The 22,075-nt window shown below is 40.2% G+C and overlaps 1 protein-coding gene across 4 annotated transcripts in view; it reads right to left on the reverse strand.

The window, feature by feature from the left end:
- TSHZ2 (teashirt zinc finger homeobox 2) overlaps positions 1–22,075 on the reverse strand; it is a 228,299-nt gene that overhangs the window by 72,256 nt on the left and 133,968 nt on the right. For 2 of the 4 annotated variants that reach the window (XM_084537944.1, XM_084537947.1), the window contains one exon: positions 14,485–17,563. In XM_084537944.1, the coding sequence (XP_084394070.1) occupies positions 14,493–17,563 (3,071 nt within the window). In that variant the 3' untranslated portion in view covers positions 14,485–14,492. Of the gene's footprint in view, positions 1–9,436; positions 10,781–14,484; positions 17,564–22,075 lie in introns of those variants that run through there. The other 2 variants (XM_084537945.1, XM_084537946.1) reach the window with 2 other exon arrangements.

Below are 22,075 nucleotides of genomic sequence, written 5' to 3' on the forward strand. Positions count from 1 at the left end.
GAAGTTCCTTCGGAAACTCAACTACCTCCTAGAGCAGCTGCGTTTTTCTTCAGTTTTTTGTTTAATCTCTAGGTACAGCCGTTGCCGACTCATATGCAAAACTGCTAAAGGACTGCTTGCCATGTCTGAGTACGGCACCACACAATGGGCTGGGAATGCCTGAGATCATTTCCTTCCCTGCCTTTCATATCGCTGAACTGAAACCATCACTCGTGTCAAAAGCAAGGACTGCAGATGAAAGGCCAGTGCATTAAGACAGAATATAATTGTCAGTCTCTGAGTTTCTGACATTAATCGTTTTACTTAAAGAAGGCAGGGGAATGTTCTTCTGTCCCCCCCACCTCAGTTGACAACACAGAGGAGAAAGTATGGATAAAAATTAAAAAAATAAATAATGACTCAAAATTTTTGCTAATTAAAAGTAATGTGTTTTCCCATTTTTTGGCAATTTGATAACACAAAACACTTACTTGGGGGCCACAGGGGGAAACAAACTGAGACGGATAAAAAATGTTTTGTGTTCATCCAAGCAAGACTATGTTAATGCACATTATCCCATTAATGCACATCAACATCGGGAATAAGCGCGCCAATGCAAGCAAGAAGCATACACTTATCATCATTTGATAACATGTTTAATGACAGATTGACGGTTGATTTGCAAATGTGAACTGGCATCAATGTTGCTAACTTCAGCTTCTGCCGCCTCCTCTGCTATGCCAGCATATTTATGTGCATAATTTGATTTCGCAGCCACACTGTTAGTACATTTTTAATATTAACTATGCAAGAACAGACAGCCGAACTTAAGTTGCACTGATGGTTTGAGTTCATTAGATTGAAAAAGATGGGCAATGATGACAAAGATGGAGATGGCAGTGCAACATCAAAGAGGCAACACTTAACAAACACACTCCATTTTGAACAAACCGAACTAACACATTTCATGTTGTCGGCTGCAGCAGAGCCCTTATGTACAACAGTAAGAAAAAAAATATGCTTCTGCCCTGGGCATACTGACAGCAACTCTACAAGAAGCTTAGCAGGCTCCTGGACACACAGTTGTAAGATATTTCACTCTTCTATTGTAGGTAAAGGGGTTGATTCTGGGCTGATGTCAGAGCGACAACAGTGTAATTCAGTGGACCTGCAGCAGAATTGCTCCTGATTTACATCAGTCCAGGGGAGAGTGCCTGCCTCTTCCCACTCTCCTTCCCTAGTTTGTTCTTCACAGCTGCGATTCTTTATGACAAATAATAAAAAGATTTTGCTGAGAGTTCAGCTCTTGCACGCATGATGCACGGAGCAGAACTGCAAGTTCAGACACCCTGGGGCCTAACGCTGTGAGGTGTGTGATGTCCTTCCTCTGTCCCCAGAGCCCAGCACCAGCAGGACTGGCTCCTGGTGACTTCCCCTTCTTTGGTGATTCTGGGCAATTCAATTTTGCTCTGAAGGGAACATGTACCAATGAGCTAGGAAGAGAATATTTCATCCTCTGCTCACATTAATGTCTGGGCATATACTGCATCTAGTATTAATTTGCTTGTTGTGCTGCAATATATAATAAATTTGAGGCAGTAGCTTTATGGTGCAAGTTGTAATTTTAAATTTTATGATACAAACTGACCATCTGCAGGAATCTGACCATATAACCTATGCCATTCTGTGTAGACTGTAATGTTAGTACCTCTGAATCACGGTGCAGCTATGATTTAGACACACAATTAGATAGACCAGGTCCTCAACAATTCTCAGCTGTCTGAATTACTGCTGAACAGCCTAATAAATAAATAACACAGAGGCTGTTCAGAAAAGCTTTTAAGAATGTCCTGAAGTTTGCCTCTAATCAGCAAAGCACCTACTGTAATTACTGCTGCTTGGAGCCTGGTCCTGCAGCAGAAGCCCGTTGTGCTTGGCACTGCACAAAGAGAGCAAACACCTGCTGCTTGGGGACCACCACTTGGGAGCTCACTGTGTGGGACAGGCCATCATCGACAAGGGAGCTGTGAAGGACAGGGGAATGGGCAGAGGAATTGGTGTTTTTGCTGAGGAACAATTCAATAGGTTAAACTAGTAACTATCTTAAGAGGAGGACTGCAAAACTCTTTGGTACCCACGTAAGACATCAGCTACTGGGTTTAGTCATGGACACACTGCACCAATTTGTCAAGATGGGAAACTGAGTCAGGGAGCTGCAAAGGACCTTGCAGCGTTTGGGTGGCTGCCCTCAGCTGGCAGCAGCAGGGCTGGGGACTCGAGTGCCCTGCTCTTGGTGGCAGCTCCTGAGCGAATCCCTCCTGCCAGGTCACTGACCTGCCCTAGCTGTAAAGGCTGCTTTCCCTATTGTCAGCTATGGAAAAACAAACAAACGAACAAACAACAACAACAACAACAAAAAACACACCCTAAATCTCTAACTTTGCTAAAATCTCTTTGTGGAGGTCTGATCTTTTTTTAAGAAGAGACCTGCATTGCAGGGAGAGCTAATCCTGAGCCCCTGCTGCATTCGGTTCAGGCAGTATATTTAGCAGCTGTGGTGGCTGGCACTGCACAGATGAAGGTTTGTGACCCCCAGAACTGAAAATCTATGAAAAGTAGGCAGCAACAAATGTCCTGGGAGACCTCTGGCATGTTAGGTTGAAACACATAAACCTTTTTTTTTTTTTTTAAATCTACTCATGTATTAGGGTCCCAAAACCAGTGGCAAACAGAAGACTGCACTATGCAAGGTGCCACACAGAATTAAAGATGATCTCTCTCTTAAAAAGAAAATGACAATTTTCCAGTGATGCAGGCAGCTTTTGCTTAACAAACTGAAAACACAAGAGACTGTGGAAGCTTTCTTAAAAGTTTGGGAACAACTAACTAACTAACTAACTAACTAAAAGAAATGCCAGCAGAGATAAATGCAAGGAGCAGGCCATGCTCGGTTAGAAGCTTGGGCTCATTTTGTTTTCTTTTAAGATAGCTCTGTACCATCAGTGAGCTGCTCAGCAAGGTAGAGCAGCAGCAGTGTTTCCTGCCAGTGAGCTGAGCAGCAGAGAAGGAGCAGGTCAGCCTGAACCCCGCAGCCTTGATGATTGCTCTGTTAACAGCCTTGTGCTGCCTCCGCCTTACCTGGGCTTTAGTTCCAGTTAGAAATAAAAACATATCCCAGGGAGAGTGAGCTGTGGTCACTGCTCACTCATGTTTCCTGCTGGAGGATGGGAATGCGGAGAGGAAAGGAGGGCTGTTTCCAGGCTCTGAAATAACTCTCCCCTACCTCAGCCCTGCCCTGGGGCAATCAGCAGCATGCTAGGTGCATCGCAGGGGTGTGGGGAGTATCTTCCAGCTCTGTATTTGCCCTTCAAATTGACTGAGCTCGTGCTGTGACCATGCACTTATAACGTTGGTTGTGGAGAGCTCCAGAAAACAGGAGTCCTCAGCACACGGCTGGAAGAACCATTAGTTTTCCCAAGTCACAATTATCTCTGCTACTGCGCTTGTGTCCTCTTTCCTGTCTCAATTTAAGTAAGTTACATTTCTCCCACTCTTATTACTGAGTAGATGCAGATGCCACTTTGTTCTATGTGATTTATAGCCAGTAGCTAATGTTCAGTTATAATTCCCCAGTTTAGACATGAAAAATAGCCTGTAATGCTCAACACAAGGGCCTCTCAACAATGATATATAATTTAAAAATTAACATGAGGACAGAGGAGACACAGGATTTTGAACTAGGGACTCTCTCATTCAAAGGTTAAATCTCTACAAGGTGAGCTAAAGGAATTAGTTGAGTTATTAAGTAGATGCCTCTTATATTTTCCCAGTACATTAGCTGTTGCAGTCTTTTCCAGTTCAGCTGTGCTCAGCCCCAGCGTGTTCAAAGTGCAAATGCTCATGGCACTGCATTCACACATTTGCTTTTTTTCAATGTCAAACAAACTGGAGCTTTTCAGAGCCAAAGGTCAAAGTGGAGGGTCCTTAAGAAAATCTCTTGGGAAATTATGTGATTGTTCTTATGTCTTTATTGTATATAAAATCAGGCTTCGTACATGGCTCGCCCTTCCCAAGCATCTTAAAACTATAAATGAGTCATGACTCATTCCTGCAACACCTAAGTTATATAAGTCGTCTTGTTAATTTACTGGAATATCTTGCATAACTAATCATTTCCAGGATCAAATTCTGAAGCCTCTGAAACCTCTGAACTGGTAAAGAGCTCCTTTAGAAATATAGAGAAGTTAAATCCTAGCCTTGCACAATGAGTCAAAAAGAGATCAAGGGACAGAACCTGCATCATCAGACTCACTCTGCCAAATGCATGCCATAAAAGCCCTCTTTTGTCAAAGCCCAGCAACTCAGAAAACATGGAGGGAAGTGAGGGAGAGAGGAGAAGGAGAAGAGCTTGTCTATGAAGAGGTTTTGGAGGTAGCATTCCCTTCTTTATTTTTTGTTCACAGTAATAAGATGTAGCTCATCTCTTAGGTGTCTCCTGCTGCACTCTGTTTAACCCTGTCTCACTCCAGCTCCAATATTACATTTATGGATTACAAATTTATTGACATTTGACATTTGCATCAGCTTTCACTTGATCAACAGGAGCTTCAGCTGCCAAAGGGAATTATTGTGGAAGATTTCAACAGCCATGGGAATGCCAAAAAGGTCATTAAATCATATCGGAAAAACAATGTGTTCATAGCATTCATACATTTAGTCTTGCCAGTAAATCTTCTGGTTGATGCTTGGACCACCTACTGATGATACTCAAAGAGAAGGAGAAACAGGGAGAATCGAAGAGATGAATTAAATTAAAACCAAATGACATGAAGCCTGGCACAGTGGGATCTTTAATTTTCTACTCTATGAATCCAGAATAAGGAAAAACCAAAACAAAGCACAGTGGCTTGACTTTATCTAAGTTAATTCCCTCATATAGGCAGGGCTTAACTAAATAATCCTGAGTAATGTGTGCACCCCACATTATTGCATGCAATATGTGGGAGGTGCAGGATTCAGAAAACATATGGCACATGGAAAACAAATGACAGGGTGTGCTTTTACACTCTTTTTGGCTATACTTATCACTTTTGTTGATATTTTTTTAAAGACATGAAATATGAGTATAGGAACTTTCACACTAATCTCTTTGGAAAAATACTGAGAATTATTATTTTTTATGTGTTTGTGATTTATAGAAGAAGGACACATAATTCCTGGGAGCACAGACAATGTTTTAAAAAAACACTGATCAAATAAACAGAATTACATCCCCCATCCTATTCTCCCTGCATGACAAACCTGGGTCTTGCATCATAAAAAAACAAGGCCAACAGATTAGGGCTCCATAGGATTATGAAGGGAAGTGAATTACTGAACTGGAAGCCCACCCACAGCCTATCTGTCTGTGTATGCCTATTCCAGGGGTGAGATTTGCTGAGGACTGAATCCCATGCAGCCATTTGCCACTGAGCTGAGTGAGCATAAAGAAAGTATTAAGCTTTGCCCTTCTCCAATGGAAGAGCAGCATGTCCAGTTTACATGAAAGTGGCTAAAACTGGCCATAGTACTGTTATATCCCAGAGGAACACTTCTTCTGGGATGTCCCTTGGGATGTAGATCAATAGGTGGGTAAAAGGCAACATCAATCTTCTTAATGGCCCTATAAAGTAATTTGGTGGCCATGAGGACTCAGTCCCTATAGGAATCAGTGCCAGTGGCTTGACTTGACTTCAGAAATCCAGTTGGCATTGTGCAGCCACTGTTGTGTTTGGAGCAGTGCTGCGGTGTGTGGCTAGGAGGTGACTGCACAGAGATTGCTTGGAGAGGGCAAATACAGGGCACTGGGCAGGCAGCTGTTTCCAAACCTTGGCTTGAAACAAGGGAGAGAAATGGAGAGATGGAGATGTGTGATGGAGGTATCTGCTGGCAGCTGTGCGCTACACCGGGATATTGGTTGTACATATCAAGATACATAATTTCAGGTAATTGGTGTGGTTTTTGGTATAAACTTGGGGGTCTTTAGAAATAGGGAGTGTTTGGGAGTTTTCATTAAATGACCACATGAAAACAATAATTTCACATTTTGGATTTGAACAGTTCTACTACAGGAGAAGGGGAAAACACTTTTGTCTGTGTACTTAGTATTTTGGAGGTTTAGAAAAGCTGAGCACAAACCCAGAAGGGGTCTCAGTAACATTATCCATGAGCAATAGAACAAGCAGTTTTGCCTCCTCTGAATTACTGGTCCATGCTAATATGAAGTCTGCAGTGAGACTGGAAGTCTTCCTCTGTGTACAGCTGAGAGAGAAATCTGATCCCCAGCTTGCTGGTTGAGGGTGGTGGTTTTATCCCATCATGGGAAATTCTCATGGAAAGCAAAATGGAGAAAAGAAGGGCCCCGTTAGATCTGGGGGCCTGATGCCACTTCTAAAGTCTAGGTGTGATTTCTTCCTTGCCTGTGCTTAGCTAGGTGCAAAGAACAACCACACAAACTCAGCACCACTCTGTCTGCCAAGGGCTGGTGTCCCCTGCTTCCTGCTTTACAAGGGGGCACCTCTAGAGCTCATCCCAAGAGGCCTCAGAGTTGTGCCCAAGTTTCTGCAGTGATCAAGAAGATCTCATGTGCTCTGCAGCTCTGGAAGCAGGGGAGCAAAATCTCCTCTGGCCAAAGAAGTCCCTGAACTGTAAAACTGGAGGCTGGGAGAGTCCTTTATGGATGGAAAAGGGTGGGCCTTTGACCCAGCCCTGTATGGCTATTCTGATGTTCTTCCTCACTCCTATTCAGCTTTAAGAGAGGAGACAAAATGTCATAAAGAAAGTCTTAGCGGTGTTCGGTTGTCGCACGCTTCCTGATACAAAGGACTGTGCATGCTTAGGGCTAGGGAATAGAACGTGAGCACCAAGCGAAGGCAGTTCTTCACTTATAGCTGGAGGCTATGAGCTCGATGGCACAGAAGCTCAGGCTGCTACTGGTGCGGGGAGAGGCTGTGCCACTGGGGAAGGGGGAGGCTCCCTCCAGCACCTCAGCTTTTGGAGCCTGAGGGACTACATGGCACAAGCAGCAGAACCTGACCTTGGCCTTCACCAGACTGTGCAGATAACTGCTGGGAAAGGCAGGAGAAGTAGGATCACATGGAGGTCATGGCCTTACTGATCTCTTTTTTTCGGGTGAGCTTGAAGGCTTAAGTGTTTTGGTTCTCCAGTGCATCCTGAACCCACCGTTTTCATCCCCTCCTGGAGCTCTTGGGTGGCTGTGTGAATCACAGATGGGCCTGGCAGGAGAAAGGGAAACCAGAGGATGCTGAGAATGCTCTGGCAAACCACATCCTCGCCTTTCTCTTCCTGGCCTGATTTGATGCCTTGCAGCTGCTACTGCATGCACAGGGTTTCAATGCCAGGTCGCTCAATAATAAATCAGAAAGAAACTGCTGGGGTAAGGGGTCATGGGGATTCTGAACATCTCATTCACTCCGAGGCTTGTGATCCTCTGCAGTACAGGCTTCCCAGAGGACAAACTCCTCTGTACCCACTCTGCTGTAGCAAAGCACTGAGCAAATGGTCTTTTCTGGGCTGAGCAGGCGAGGGGAGGCAGCAGCTGCCAGCGCACTCCGTCGCTTGATCTGACGCAGTTGCTCGAGGAGGTGGAGTGGAGGGAGCAACCACATGAAAACCACTCCAGCCACCTCTCCTTTCCCTTCAAAAATGTCATTTTGGCACCCTCCACTCTCTATAACAATGTTTATCATTGTTCTTCGATTGTCTAGGACAATAAATGGTTAGAAATGAGCATATATCACCAGGAAATCTCTGCCTGCCCCTTCCCCCAAGCAGTGTCATAAAAACGTACAAATTCACATTAATAATGAAGTGCATTTCCCCGAGAAGCCACTGTGTATCTCAGGGAGAGCAGGCAAGGTGGCAGTTGCTGCAGAGTTTCCTATTAAAGAGCAGAGCAAATACTCATAAATCTGATGAGGGGCCAAAGCACATGTTAGGGCTGTCTCCCTCTTAATGGAACCTTTTCTGAAATGAAAAAAATATATATCTCGATACATTCAGGGTATTCATTAGACATGACAACCTCCTCCACTCCCCCATCCTTCCCTCCCCCACTCCTGCATGTGCTGACCCCTGGCAGAAGAGCTGGCGCTGAGTGCTGCCAGGGAGGGATTTTGGAGGGGAGGAGGAATTGTTTTGTTTTAATAAAGGGAATGTGTAAATTTCCTACAAGGAACAAGTCCCCTCTTTCCCCCATCTCCCTCCTTTCCTCCACCCCAGCAAGCTGCCACCATACCCTCTGTTTCTGCCCCCCTCTTGGTCTCTGCTGTGCCTCTCATCCTTCCCATGTGTCCAGAACCAATAGAGCCAATGCTGCGCCCCAAAGCAGGACCCCTCTTGTAGAACTGAGCATAGGGAACCTTTCCTGCCATCTCCCACCTTCCAGGGATCAGTCAATTCATGCTCTCAGGATGCACAAACCTTCAGACCTGGGAAGGTGGCAGGATGGAGTCTCAGTCCCCTCAGTTCTCCAGGGGCCGTGGTTTTGCTACCTGGTGCAGTGACTTGATGTTAGAGTCCTTATCACAGGCTGGAAACCCAGGATCTGCTGCCCCTTTCCCGAAGACAAGATGAAAAACACCGTCACAATTAAGAAATAAGCTCTGTGCTGTGCGTGGCTTCTTCTACCTCATTTCTCTTCTTGCAGAAAGGGTCCTGAGTGGCATCTGTGCTGGTGTAAATCCTGCATGACTTCATTGCTCTACAAAAACTAGTGCAAAGGCCAGACCTTTCCCCATCAATGGACCCTGCCTAGATGCGCAAACAGACCCAGCTCTGAACCCAGGAGAGAAAGAATAAGGCCTGAAGACTACAGCTTAATAATCATGAATTATCTGCTCATTATCCCAATAAATAGTGAAAAATCTCTTCCTCCTTTCCTCCTCCCATGAAGTCATATCTATAATTTTCCTCATTTTCCATCTGTGCTCCATCATATTTGCACAGGGTGATCATCCTGCTAAATTGCATTATTTTTATTGAAAGGTGCTTTTGAGGGCTGGATGCTGCTCTTGTCTTTTCCTTTTGTTATTGATCTTTGCTACTTGGTTGCTGAAGTGTAAAATGTATAAGACTCAAATACTCTCCCTTTGAAATTTCACTGGGTGAAAATGTTCTGCTATAGATTATGAAGGCTGTAGCATTTAATAATATCAGATGCAGTGAGGAGAAGGTATGATTTTGATATCCTTATGAATAGTGAATACTTGAAGAGGTAGGTGCTATTCAAGGTTAGTTAAGGTCTGGTCAAAATGCTTAAAAGTTGCTTTTTCTTTGTGAATTGAAGAATTCCTGCCATTTGGGGGCAGGAACTGTCATTTGCAGTATGCTCATACAGAACCTAGAAACAGTATCGGTTGACCTAATGCAATGTTAAATAATACTGATCTTAATGGTAACCTGTAGTATTCCTAAAAAGCAAGTAAATCTGCACTGATATATCTGTGCTGATGTCCTCTGATCTGGCCTGACCCTGCTCTGAGGGAAGCCAAGAACACACTATTACAGATTTTGCAAGGGCTAGTGCTAGATTGAAGAAACTTTATCCAGGCAAAGTTTGAAGGTTTGAAAATGTTAACTTGAAAACGTTGTGATCTAGTGTTTTGGGGAAACAGTGAGAAATTTCAAAAGACGAGAAATTTCAAAGGATGAGGGGACTGAGGCTTCACTGGAACACAACTATTTTGAGGGAGGAGTGATGACTTGGAGGTAGGGCTCTGAGGACGGGCTCTGCATCTCTCCTCCACCACAGAGGAAAGGCCAACTTGTTCCTTTTCCTAGTGTACTGCCTCATCATTTCCCTTTTCTGGTGCTCAGCAATTTTACCCACTTTATCCCAACAAAAGTTTTAAAATGGGATGTCCACGCAGAATATTTTTTTTTCCATTGTCAAGTAGGGTGTTAGAAAAGTCCCATTCAAACCAGGTAATCAAGGCTTTCTTTGTGGTGAACCCTCTCTTTCTGGCTGATGACAAGGTGAGCAGAACCCTTGAGCAGTTTCGTTGGTAAATTCTGCTTACAATGTCATGGTGGACATAACTGCAGTCCCAGCATGTTTGATTCTTCTAAGAGGGTCTCAGTTTTTAATGTTTGCTACTAAGAAGAAGTGAAACATGAAGAGCAAGCTAAATTCTCTAAAATATAGTTTTGGACAACTAATTCATGCAATTGGCTTTGCCTATGTACCACCAATATTGGCTAATAGCAGAATGTGATGTTCAGAGCAGCTCCTACTGTTTCAGAAGAGATGAGAAAATAAAATCCACAGACAAAAAAAATCTTCTATTTTGGTATACTTAACACATACAGTTATCTACGTGTCCTATATATCATTTAACAAATTGCTTTGCAATTCTTATAGGGCGTGGTATAATGACTGATTTAAAATCACTGCATTGCTTAAACTGCATTGTTCTTCATCAAGTTGAGTCATTTTTATGTGAAGTGTCAAGCTCTCTAACAAATAACTGCTGCCAGACAAATCAAGTTCCTCATCTTAAAGCTACGGCTAAATAGTTTATAGCTTTAATCTGCTCACTGAGGTGTGCAGTCTATGACAGTAATTATAAATGCAAGGAGAAATTATAGCTGAATGCTTTAACTGCATTAGGAGCCATTTGATGAACAATCATGATTGCCTGCTCATTTTCAACAATAGAGGGCAAGTTAGTGTCAGTGCATTAGAGGATTTTCAGTTCTGCTCTGCTCTTTCTTCCATTTACCACAGAATGTCAGTTGTCTCCTATAAAGTAGAAAAAAAAGCACTGTAGAAGCTTTAAACTTGATGGTTAAAAAAAGACAAAGGAGGAAACAGAGAGAAAAACTGTTTATCATTATGACTCATTTTTTTGTTTTGCAGCAGCCTTACTTTCAAATTAGTTCATTTCAGGTAGCTGTTTGTTTACTTATCAGGGTCTTTTAAAAAAGAAATCTCTCCAATCAAGTTGGTAAATTTAACTCCATGGAGACTTATTTCTATAAAAAGTCATAGATAAGACCAGAGAGAGCCTCAGTTACTGACCAGTTTCTAGCCAACCCCATCACCTGAATTTAAAGTGAGAAATAAAATTTTGCATTGTCTTTTCTTCTTGGATCAAGTTAAAAATTCTAGTTCAAATTAAAATAAATAAATAAATAAATAATAATAATAATAATAATAAATGCTCTTCAAAGGTCTTAGTCAACAAACAAATTAAATCTGATTAAAGCCATGCTCCCTAATGTTCATGGGTTGTCTTTGAAGAATAGCAATAAAACAGTTTTGTAGCAGGTTAAATGAATGAGTATAGAGACATCTGATTGTTGCATATTACACATGATTTTACATTATATTACTAAGCCCATATCAGTTAAAGGAATTCAAGAAAACACCAAAGATGAATATAAAACAGACATGTGTGTCTTTACATTTAAGAAGAATTTATAGTGAATTTCTTATAAACAGGCTCACAGAGGTCTTAGAAATAAAACCATATACATAACACATTTTTCTACAGTACTATCACCGATTATTCATTCATATTTTAACGATAGTCAACATTTTAAAATAACTTTTAATAGTATATTTCATTAAAATATATAAAGTAGTTAAAGTATTTCTCTACTGAGTACACTTTCTACTGTTTTATTTCCATTTATTTCCATATATTTTCTCTACTTTTATTTCTATTCAACTACAGTATTGCCTAGAAGTGAATGCAGATGCATGTGTACATTTTAAGAATTTCAGTATGCTTTATATTTCTTGTTTCTAAATACTGTGTTCTTCTCTATGTTTTTATTCAAATGCATACTGAATCCTAAAATACATGGTATGAATAAGTAAACCCTGAAAATCTCTGTTATTTGATTTAGTCTCCTTGTAGATCTCAGGAAGAAACCATATGAATAAACTCTGGCCTCCACACTTTTAACATAGTCAGAACTTAGGTAGGCTTACAGCTCCAAAACTGTAATAAAATCTTTACAATGCTATCCAAAATACCCCATCATTTCATACAATTTGTGCTATCATGCATACCAACTAAAATTATAGTTCCAGATAACAGTGCTATCACTCTGTCATTGCAATTTAAATATATTTTTTCAAAGGTAAGATACAACCTGCATCTTGATATAAATTAGAAATGGATGAGTATTAAAAGGACAGCAATTTCTGGGTACCCAAAGGCAGGAAGGACAGTACCTTATTTATGTAGTCACATATCACCTGAATAATACCCGTGATGTGTCTGTGGAGGTTATTACAATGCAGAAACCATTTTTTCCCTCTGAGATTTTTTTTTCTTTGTACTTCTTCCCCAAATCCTGAGGAATAGTAACATGTTTATAAAGGTGGGTGTTTGGTTTGCCTCTTCATAATAACATGGTGCTTTTAAGACCAAATCTGAAACATTTGTCAGGTATTAAGCCATGAATATGCCAAAATAGCTGTTTTATTAATATGTTTGGCAGATAGCTTTTGTTTGATAGTACCCAAATTATTGGTTTGCTCTGATATCTCTTGTGTGAAAACTATGAATGTCAAAGTCTTAATAATCGTTAACTGGTGAGGAAGGAAATGAAATATGGTACATTTTTCCCAACCAATCTCTTGCAATTTTCTGATATTTTGGCAGGTATATTGATTTGGAAGGGTTATAGAATGGTTAGGCAGAAAATCAGTTATTATCAGACAAACAAGGAACATTTATTTTCTGTTTTTGTACTAGATTCTAATGTTGGGTTAAAAATGCCAAAATGGACATTTAAGGATATTAGCATTATTGAGAAAATAAACTCCCTTTGAGTTAAACTGTATTTTGCTGGCTAAAATACGCAGAAGGGATAAATCCAGTCATAGACAGACAGTACATACAAGATGTATGCAAAACTTAAATCTTACTGCACTTGAATACTGACGTTAGTCTATAGTAATAGCTTATATTACCCATCCCAAAGTAACCCTTTGATTAGTGGTTTAAATTATTCAAAAGTAGTCTTTTTATCGGAGCTTAAGTGATGCATAGTCCTTGTGCTGGCTTTGTACACCAAAAGTGTTTTTTAAAGCTTCCTGAATATTTGCAGCAAACAAATGTGAAATCTTCACACAAACGGGTATTCATCCTCAAAGTGCTTGCACCCTCAATTAGCCAGAGAATAGCCACAATAGCAGCTGGCGTAAGTGACAATTCACAACACATCTTTAATTTTGACTGTCTGATGAATTCATTTTCCAAATGTTATCTTAGTAATGAACATGTTGGAGAAAATCTGAATCTACACATGATTATTCTGCAAACAGAAGCAGTTCCTGAGTTTGCTGGTGAAATTGCTGGGAATGACTAACAGAGCCTTGCTGGAAATAAACGTGTTAGAACAGAAAACTTCTATTTGGACTTTTAGTTGATGTCTGCATATTTATTTAAATCAAGAAGATTCAAGTTTGTGAATCAAGCAAAATTAAAAATGCAAAAATTGTGTGTAATCTGAATATTACATTACATATTATAAACATTGATTGTGGCAGTACTTTGTTTGGTGTATCTTTCAGCAAAAAAAATAAAATAAAAAATACCAACAGTAACGTAAAAGTATCCTATTAACAGGTCTTTGAAATATTAACCTTGTAAAAAAATCTAGCAGTTTCCTCAATTAAGCATCAACCCCCTCCCTCCCAGGTTATACGAAATTTTGCACTGAAGTCAGTGATGTTCCAGGATTGACATGCCCACCAACATGAAAATATAATCACACATCTTCAGGATTAAAAAAGGAATGAGCAGAGACATGATGGAGAGAAAGGTTAAACTGATGCTACAAAAAAGGCCACTCACAATAGTAAATGTTTAAGTAAGTGTAAAATATTAAAATATTTTACAAAACTGAATATCCAAATATTATTGAAAGAATAACCAAACTTCTGGACATAAACTTTTCAATTATTAGTAGATTCTTCAGGTTGGGTTTGAGTGTGTGAGGAACTTGGACTATTTATTATTTTGCTAATTTGACATTTGAATTGTCTTCTTTTCCCCCATCAAAATCAGATTTACAGGTGTGTTAGCACTGAAGGTTGTAATCTTTTGGTTTTCAGTGCGCTTTTTTTTTTTTTCTTTTTTTTTTCCATTCTCATTGTAAAAGAGTAGCATTTAGTTGTTGCATTCCACATTGAAGTGCATAGGATGTGAAAACTATTAATTCTTAGAAACAGAAAGAGAGTAAGAACTGGGAAAACAGCTATTTTGAAAATAAGAAGCAACTTTTCTGTATGGGGCAATGTAGTTCTGCATTTATCAAGCTCTCTTCCTGAAAACATTATAAAATGAATGTGTACATGCAATTAGATTAATGAAGCAGCAGTACATTATGCATTTTATAGTGTTTTCCTACATTTCATAAAGTACGAATGTTTTAAGAGGCCTCCTCACAAGGATGAAATCAAAACTCGCTATAGAGCATGCATACCTTAAGAGTTATTCTTCATCCACTTCTGCTACAAATTGTGAATGGTGTTCTGGTGACTTGCTGTGTGTTTTGCTTAGATGAAGTTTTACTGCATGTTTGCTCGCAAATGTCCGACAGCACAACTTACATTTGAACTTAGAGTCTGTGTCCTCTTCTCCAGCTATTGTTTCAGGAGATCTTTGAACTGAAACTCTGGAGATTTCTTGCTCTACCTTGGTTTGCTGCTCCACAGCCAGCCTGTTCATGTCTTTCATTTGGAAACCTAGATGAGATTCTAAGTGGCTAATGTAAGTAGATGGGGTTCGAAATTGAGATGCACAGTCGCTGCAATAAAAGACTGGATGCCCTTTGTCCATGTTTTTCAAAAACTTTGTTCCTCCGGTTTTCCTAAGTTGGTACTTGACGTTTGCCAACCAATGGCTGATGGTGGTCATTGACAGTCCGGTAAATTTTGAAATCTGCATACGCTCCTGTGGGCCTAGATCTGATAATAAATATTTACCTTCAGATGTCTGGAAGAGGCTGGAAGCAAATTGAGCCTGCAAAATGAGGAGATGCTGAGGGTTCCAGTTTGACTGTCTGCCCTTCCTTTTATGCAAAGTGGAGACTTCTGTTGAGACATCCTCAAAGCGTCGGACATCTATTTCCAATTTCATAGATGGGATCCTTGAAGATGCAGCAGGTTTTGGTGTAGTAGCTTTGGGAAGAACTTTGACCATGTCAGCAATGTCAGACAGAGCATGTTTTTGAGGTGGAGAAGTACAGGATTGTGCTTGAGCTGACTCAGCTTTCTTGCCTTTAGATTTGGTCAGGTCAATAGGCTGATCATTGTTTTCAAACAAATAGTGCCTGGACACACTTGCAGGCTTTGGTGGGGTTGGAGTAGGAGATAACACTGGCTTCTCCATCATATTTAGATTAGATTTGTGGAACATAGAAATTGTGCTAGAGCTGGGGCTGGAGTTGGATTGGGGCCGTAAAGGCTCTGTGGCTTTGCCCAAGTGATTATTCAGTACTGACTGCAGGGCACTGAGAGGGTTGACACAAGGCAGCTCAGATGAATGGTTGGCAGCAGCACAACCATTGCTAAGAGAAGCTGCTGTTGGTTCCTTGAGGACTGGTTTTTCTTTTCCACTATCTTCTTTAATTTTGTCTTCTTCTTTCAAGGGGCATGGTTCCGTCTTTTTTGGCTCCACAGAGACTTCAGATTTGAGGGGAGGTTCTCTTTCACTCTGACTGAGTGAGGCAGGCTCCGCTTGGATGCCATCTTTAGCATAGTCCTTTTGTACTTCCTCCTTGTCATCAGTTTCTTTCTTCACTTGAGTGCACTGGGCCACATTTGCTGAGATAGGGACCAGAGGCATGACCTTCCACTTTGGAGCTATGGGCCTCAACTTATTGGTGATGGTTGGCCTGATTTGCAGTACTTGGGAACCCACAGGCAAAGATGGCTTAGCTCCCTCTGAGAGCTGATAAGCTGCGTGGATGCTGGGGTATGCACTCCAGCTGGGTGCTCCATTCTGAGCTTTATTGATGGCTGTTGTGACAGTGTTCTCCAAAGACTTTAAAATGTCCCCACCACCCTTTGAACCATCTTCTAAATCTTCTTCTCTGAGGTACTGGTATTTCATTGTGGGATCCAGTGGTTTCTGAAGGGTGTCTTCATACTCTTCAGTTTTTACTGCTTTCTCATCTTTGTTTGCATCATCAGTTTTATCTTTTTTACTTTCTTTTTTTATTTCAGAAGTGGGAGCTATGCATTCTGCAGATGATTTACTGTTTGATTTTGAAACCGGGCTGTCATTGGCTGGTGCTTCAGACAGTGATTGCATTTTTTCCACAGCTAGAGGATCCAGAACAAGTTGCTTTCCTTTCTTTGAAGCTGAACTTGTGACTTTCAAGAAATGGCCAGTAACCATCATGTGGGTCGTGAGCTGCTGCAAGGTGTCATGGGAGCTTCCACACTCCATACACTTCAAAATCTGGGATTTACAGGCCTCAAACTGCCAAGTATAGCTGGCGCCATTCTGGTAGCCATAGCGGTTGTTAGATGACAACTGCAGGTTTGCGTTCTTCTGCGGAGAAAAAGAATCTGAGAAAGACCCCGTTGTGGAATCGGGGGAACAAGGCCTGTTAACATCAAACACACGTTTCTTTGCTGGAGTGACCATTTTTGAAGAAATGGTTGGTACCGGCTCCTTCAAAGGCACTTTTTGGTAATGTTTTGTTTTTATCATATGAACGCTCAGATCTTGAAGGGAATCGAAGGAGTCACCACAGAACATACACTTCAGAACTTTTTGTGCATCTTCCTTGTCCATGTCCTGGAAAGCCCTTTTTCGAGGCTTTGAGTAGCTGGTAGGTCTGTGCTTGTCCTTTTTGTGGTTGTCATCTTGGTAGTGACCTGTTTCATTCATATGAACTGTTAGTTCGACCAGCGTGTCATAGGCAGCACTGCACTGCCGGCACCGAAACCTGCTGGCGCCTGTGAAAACAGTTCCACACATTTTGCTGCTCTGCCTGTAGAGCTGGACGGAGCTGAACAGGTTGGGTTTCGAGACAGGTCTGGAAGGTAAATTCTGTTGTAAGCTTTTTGACAGTGCGTCTTGGTGCCAATCAAAATCAGCTTTGTTCCCTCCATTTCTGTTGTCACAACTCCTCTTTTCAGAGTTAGACAACTTGAAACCCAGCCCTAAGCCTGTCCAATAAGAGTCTGACAGTATGTTGGCATAGACCGCTGTCATTTTATCCATGCAGTTGTGTGCTTCATTCTGGGCTTTGGGATGGGTGCTGGTTTTTGGATCCTGTGGCTCTCTAGAGCAAATGCTTTTAATATCTGTCACGTGGTCACTACCATCACTTAATAGTGATTCATTTTCTGCATCCTGGTTAGATATATGACTGACAGGGGAATTCTGGTAACTAAAGTTCCCTTTCTGCTCAGGACCCACATCATGTTCCTCATCCGTGCCAGTGTCATTGCTGCCCTGGAGGTGAGCAGTTGAATTGTTGTCATCATCATCTTCTTCCTCCTCCTTTATATCTTCTTCTTCCTTTAAATCTTCCTCTTGGACATAACCTGAAATGTAATGTCAATATATGAAATAACTTGCTAAAGGAGAATGCTACAGTTCAAGATTTCTAGTTTCACTGTGTTTTCTTTACTGGACTTCATTTTAATCTACAACTTTATTGCTTGTTACTTCTGGAAGTGAAAAAAAGCCAAATGATGTCTCTTTTTGTGAAGGTTGCTGCATTCTATTGGCAGATGATCATAATTCTTTATAACTGCCAGAGATTCTGAGTTAATAATTTTCCTGTCATGGGACTATAATTCTAACTGTCCTGTAATGGGACAGTTGGAAAATTCATATGTAAGAATTTAAAGTTTATTCTAAAAGCTTCAATTCTATCAAATTGTTTTTAGCCTCAGTGAAAGGAAGGGTAGAATTGGCAAGAAATAGAAGAAAAATAACTGCCATAATCTTCCTGGTTCATAGAATCATCTAGGTACAGTAATCTTTTGCCATTTGATCACCTAAAAAAAGCACTTTAGAACGTACACAAATAATTTAAATGTCAAAATACAACATTTGAAAGCACTAATAGGCTTAAGTGGAACTCTTTTGTTTGTAAAAATAATGTACTGTGTGCCATAAAAGCAAATTGTGCTTTGATAAAAACACATACATATGTTTCAGGGCAAGAACCCTTGGAAGTTACAGAAGAGTATTTAGATGTGACAGAGGTAGACCAAAGTTAACTGTAAAACTGGAAAAGTAGAATAAATCCAGAATGATTTTCTTTGACAAATGAACTATGTAATTAACTAAAATGAACTTGATAATATAAGAGTTGTAAATTTTTAAATTAATTAAGGATTTTTTTTTCCCCCTGGCCCTACATCAGTAGTACTTCTATTGAAATTATGGGAGATAACCTAGGTAGAAATAGACTGAAGAATCAGAAAAGGGGATCCTTAAGGGTGAACCATCTCCATTGCAGTCACTGTATAAATTCCCATCAATCCATCACAACCAACAATTCACTCCCAGAAGAGATGGAGCAGTAGAACTGGTTCAGACATTTTTTTTTTCACAAGATTCTTGAGTAATTTTTTTAACAGCCATTGCAAAGCTGCTACACGCAATGTAAGCAGCTGTTGAAACAATTCACTGTTACAGACAGCTACTCATCAAAACCAAGCACTGATTTCAGAAGCACAGGTCTTTGCAGGAGATACTTCGATGTGCTCTTTCAGGTAGGAGCCAACACTGTGGTGCTAACCCTTGGGATTGCACGGCAGGGGTACTTTGCATGCTGAAGACCTAGCTTTTTGTGTCAGGTAATTTTGTAAAACCACAACTCCAAAACTCCCCAGTTAAAGCTGTCCTTAAAAGTAACAAGGCAAAAATAAAATAAAACTCTACTAGCTGTAATTGTGAGGTAAGACTAAATCATAACGTTAAAAGCTCAGAAAGAACAAGGCAAATGAACCTAAAAGTGTTACTTGTTTAAAATCCAATTCCTTCCCAACTTCTAAGAAAAGCTAATGAATGGCTTTTTGAAACCTGGCTTATTTTGACATGCTGAATTTGATAATCTTGTGCAAATTATATTCTTACAGCAAATCCAAATGGAGGGGCAGAAAAACTAGAAACATTTTTGTTAACATACAGAAGAGGCCTTTCACATTTTTTTCATCTTTCAATTTTCCAACCTACTTGCATTTAAGAAGAACTGGGAATGCATCAGACCCCTTTTAACAAGAGTTTATGGTCAAGCCAAAGAAATGAACCACAATAGTTTCCTAGATTAACCTGCAGCATACAAAGAGGGAAACAATGGCTCTCTCTGTGCTGTACTAAGAGACCCACACAAACCATCTTTCCTACACCATTCCCATAGTTTTAGGACCTGTGCAGATCCCAACAGCTTAGAGCTGGGCTTGACTTACTCCAGGCAGCTTCATGACCAGAGGTATAGGTAGCAGTAGTGGCTAAGAGCAAAGGACCTGGACACCATCTTAACAGGAGGAAATAATGATCATATTTGGGAGGAATGCTATGCACTTCAGGAGATGCTTTCAGCAAAGTAGGTAACATTAAATGTTGTGTTAAATATTAAACCAGCAAGTCTTTTAGCAGTATGTTGGGGTACAGCAAATATTAGTAGCCCCATTTACAGATGATCAGACAGTAAAGACAATACTAAGAGTAAAATATTTATCTCACCACCCTGAATGTCTTCCCTGATAACAAGATAACACTTTCCATGTATCCCTTTCTAAGCTCAAATGTTTTTCAGGGGGACATGGAGAACGGAGGGACATGGAGGCAGCAAAACTCCTGCACGTCACGAGCAGTAACCTTGTTAAACAAGCAGCATGAACTGATGAGCAGGACTGACATGGTTCTCGCGGTGTTAGAGATACTGCACAGCGTAGGTAGCAGCACTGGCCCCTTGCCAGGATGTATCACAGTGCCAAGCATATTACACCCAGCAAAACAAAAATAAGGAGGGAATTCAATGAAGGAATCAGACAAAACAGACAACAAATAGCATTCACACAGTTTTGGGTCAGTGCAAATTTGATTCTCCATTTCAGCACCAACTCTTTGAATATTATTAACCCATTTTTCACCAGAAGGTTTTTTTTTTTTTATTTTGGATGATACATAGAGCAGTTCCTTCTCCACCATATCCTTTGTCCTTCTAAATGGATTTAGTAGAAAAAACAGAAGTACCAGACAGCTGCACATCCCCCACAATACAGATAAAATTTTCTGCTTAATTAGGCATTGACATGTTTACTATAACCTTTACAGAAGAGTAACTCGTGCTGAGAAATCCTCTTTTTTTGTCTGCATAACATTCAGAAATAATCTTATGATAGCAGTAAAATAACTTTTTAGAAAGCATTGTCAAAATTTCACAAAATCATCAGTCAGGTCCACTTTAATAACATCTAAGGGTTCTGGGCAGCTTTGAAAGCACATTTCAGTATCCTACTTCTAAGATCATTCCTGTTTATCTAAATGATTTAAGTTGCTGTGGGCATTTTAAGGACAGTGGAGACCTCTTCTGTGCAGAGAACCTAGGGTACAAGAAATGCCTGTCACCTTCCAACAGTGTTTTTTTAGTAAGATTTCATTGCATGTAAAGCTTGATATGAATTAATGTAGCTATTTAACAGAAATAACATTAGTGTAAGTCAATTTTGCATTATTTATTTTATAAGCCTTATATAAAGGGTGTCTTAAGTCTTTACACCCACTTGCTTTAAATGCAGTGTCTGTAATAAGTAGCATAAATTTTGCATGTCATACTGATGTCCATATAATAAATTGTTGAGTGACCTGTTCTCTTCCCACCAGTTCTCCCCCAGGCTTATTCTGACATTCCAAACCTCTGAGTTGATCATATATAGCTGTCTTATGGAAAAAATAAAATAATATATATATATATATATGTAAAAGAAATCCAAACTCCGTAACCAGATGAATGCTTCCTCTTTTTCCCATCTGAGAATTTTTCCCACCAATATTAAACAGGCCCAGTCAGAGATGGGAGATGTGCAATGTGCAGTCCCAAAGAAGCAAGGGACTGAAATTTCACCATCTTGAAGCCTGGACAAAGCCCAGGAGCTTCAGAACATAGAATGGAAGCAATTTCTGGCTTCCTAAATGGAAATACAGTATTTGGTTTTAGTGCTGATTGATCCCAAGACAGTGTATGTCAAGATCATGACATAAGTAAGGATAATATTATCGTATGGATAATAACCATAAATGCAATTCTCAAATATTTTAACTTTTTTTTTTTTTTTTTTTTTTTTTTTTTTACTTCCCATCATGCCTTTGTGACTGGATTCATTGTAACTGAAGCAATCTACTTCTCTAGGACAAGGGGTGCAGTAAACAGCTGATTCTTTATTCTTCAAAAGAGTACATTTTCCTAGATATTTCTGGAATATTTCTACAAAGTATCTAGAAGAAAACAGGTCTAGTCAATACACCTGCATTTTTTTTTTTTTAAATTAAGTGTCTAAAAGTCCATCATGTTTACCTTGAAATCTTGACCATACTACATAGGCAGCCCTGAGCCAAGCTCCCAGTGATGTTGAACCCAAAACTGACTTTCAGGCCCTTGTACCCCAGAGTTGCCATAATTTGCACCATGTTATACGTCACTTCTGAACTTAAACTTTAGAGTGTGAACACGTCTTTCTTTTTTAAAGTGTTAAATTTTACTGTTAACTTTTCCACCAGTGGATGTTATTTTCAATCAAATTTGCTCTTTTTCCACATAAAGAAACATTTATATATATATATGTTTCTTTCCAAGACTGGAAAATTTATTTTCTGCCAAGAGAAGGGACAGTGAATCATTGTCCAGAACAACACTGCTAATCCATGTAAAACCCATGCACCATCTGCACTTCTTCATATATATATTCCAGTTTCACTTGAAATAACATCATTAGTAGAGCAATCTCACAGTGCTATAAGGTGATCTTGTTTCCTTCTTGTCTGGCTTCAACTCAAACATCTTTTTGTGTTTGGCAAAAGCTGTTTCTTTCTCTGAAATA

Source organism: Aythya ferina (genome assembly GCF_964211825.1).
Source record: "Aythya ferina genome assembly, chromosome: 16".
NCBI lineage: Eukaryota > Metazoa > Chordata > Aves > Anseriformes > Anatidae > Aythya > Aythya ferina.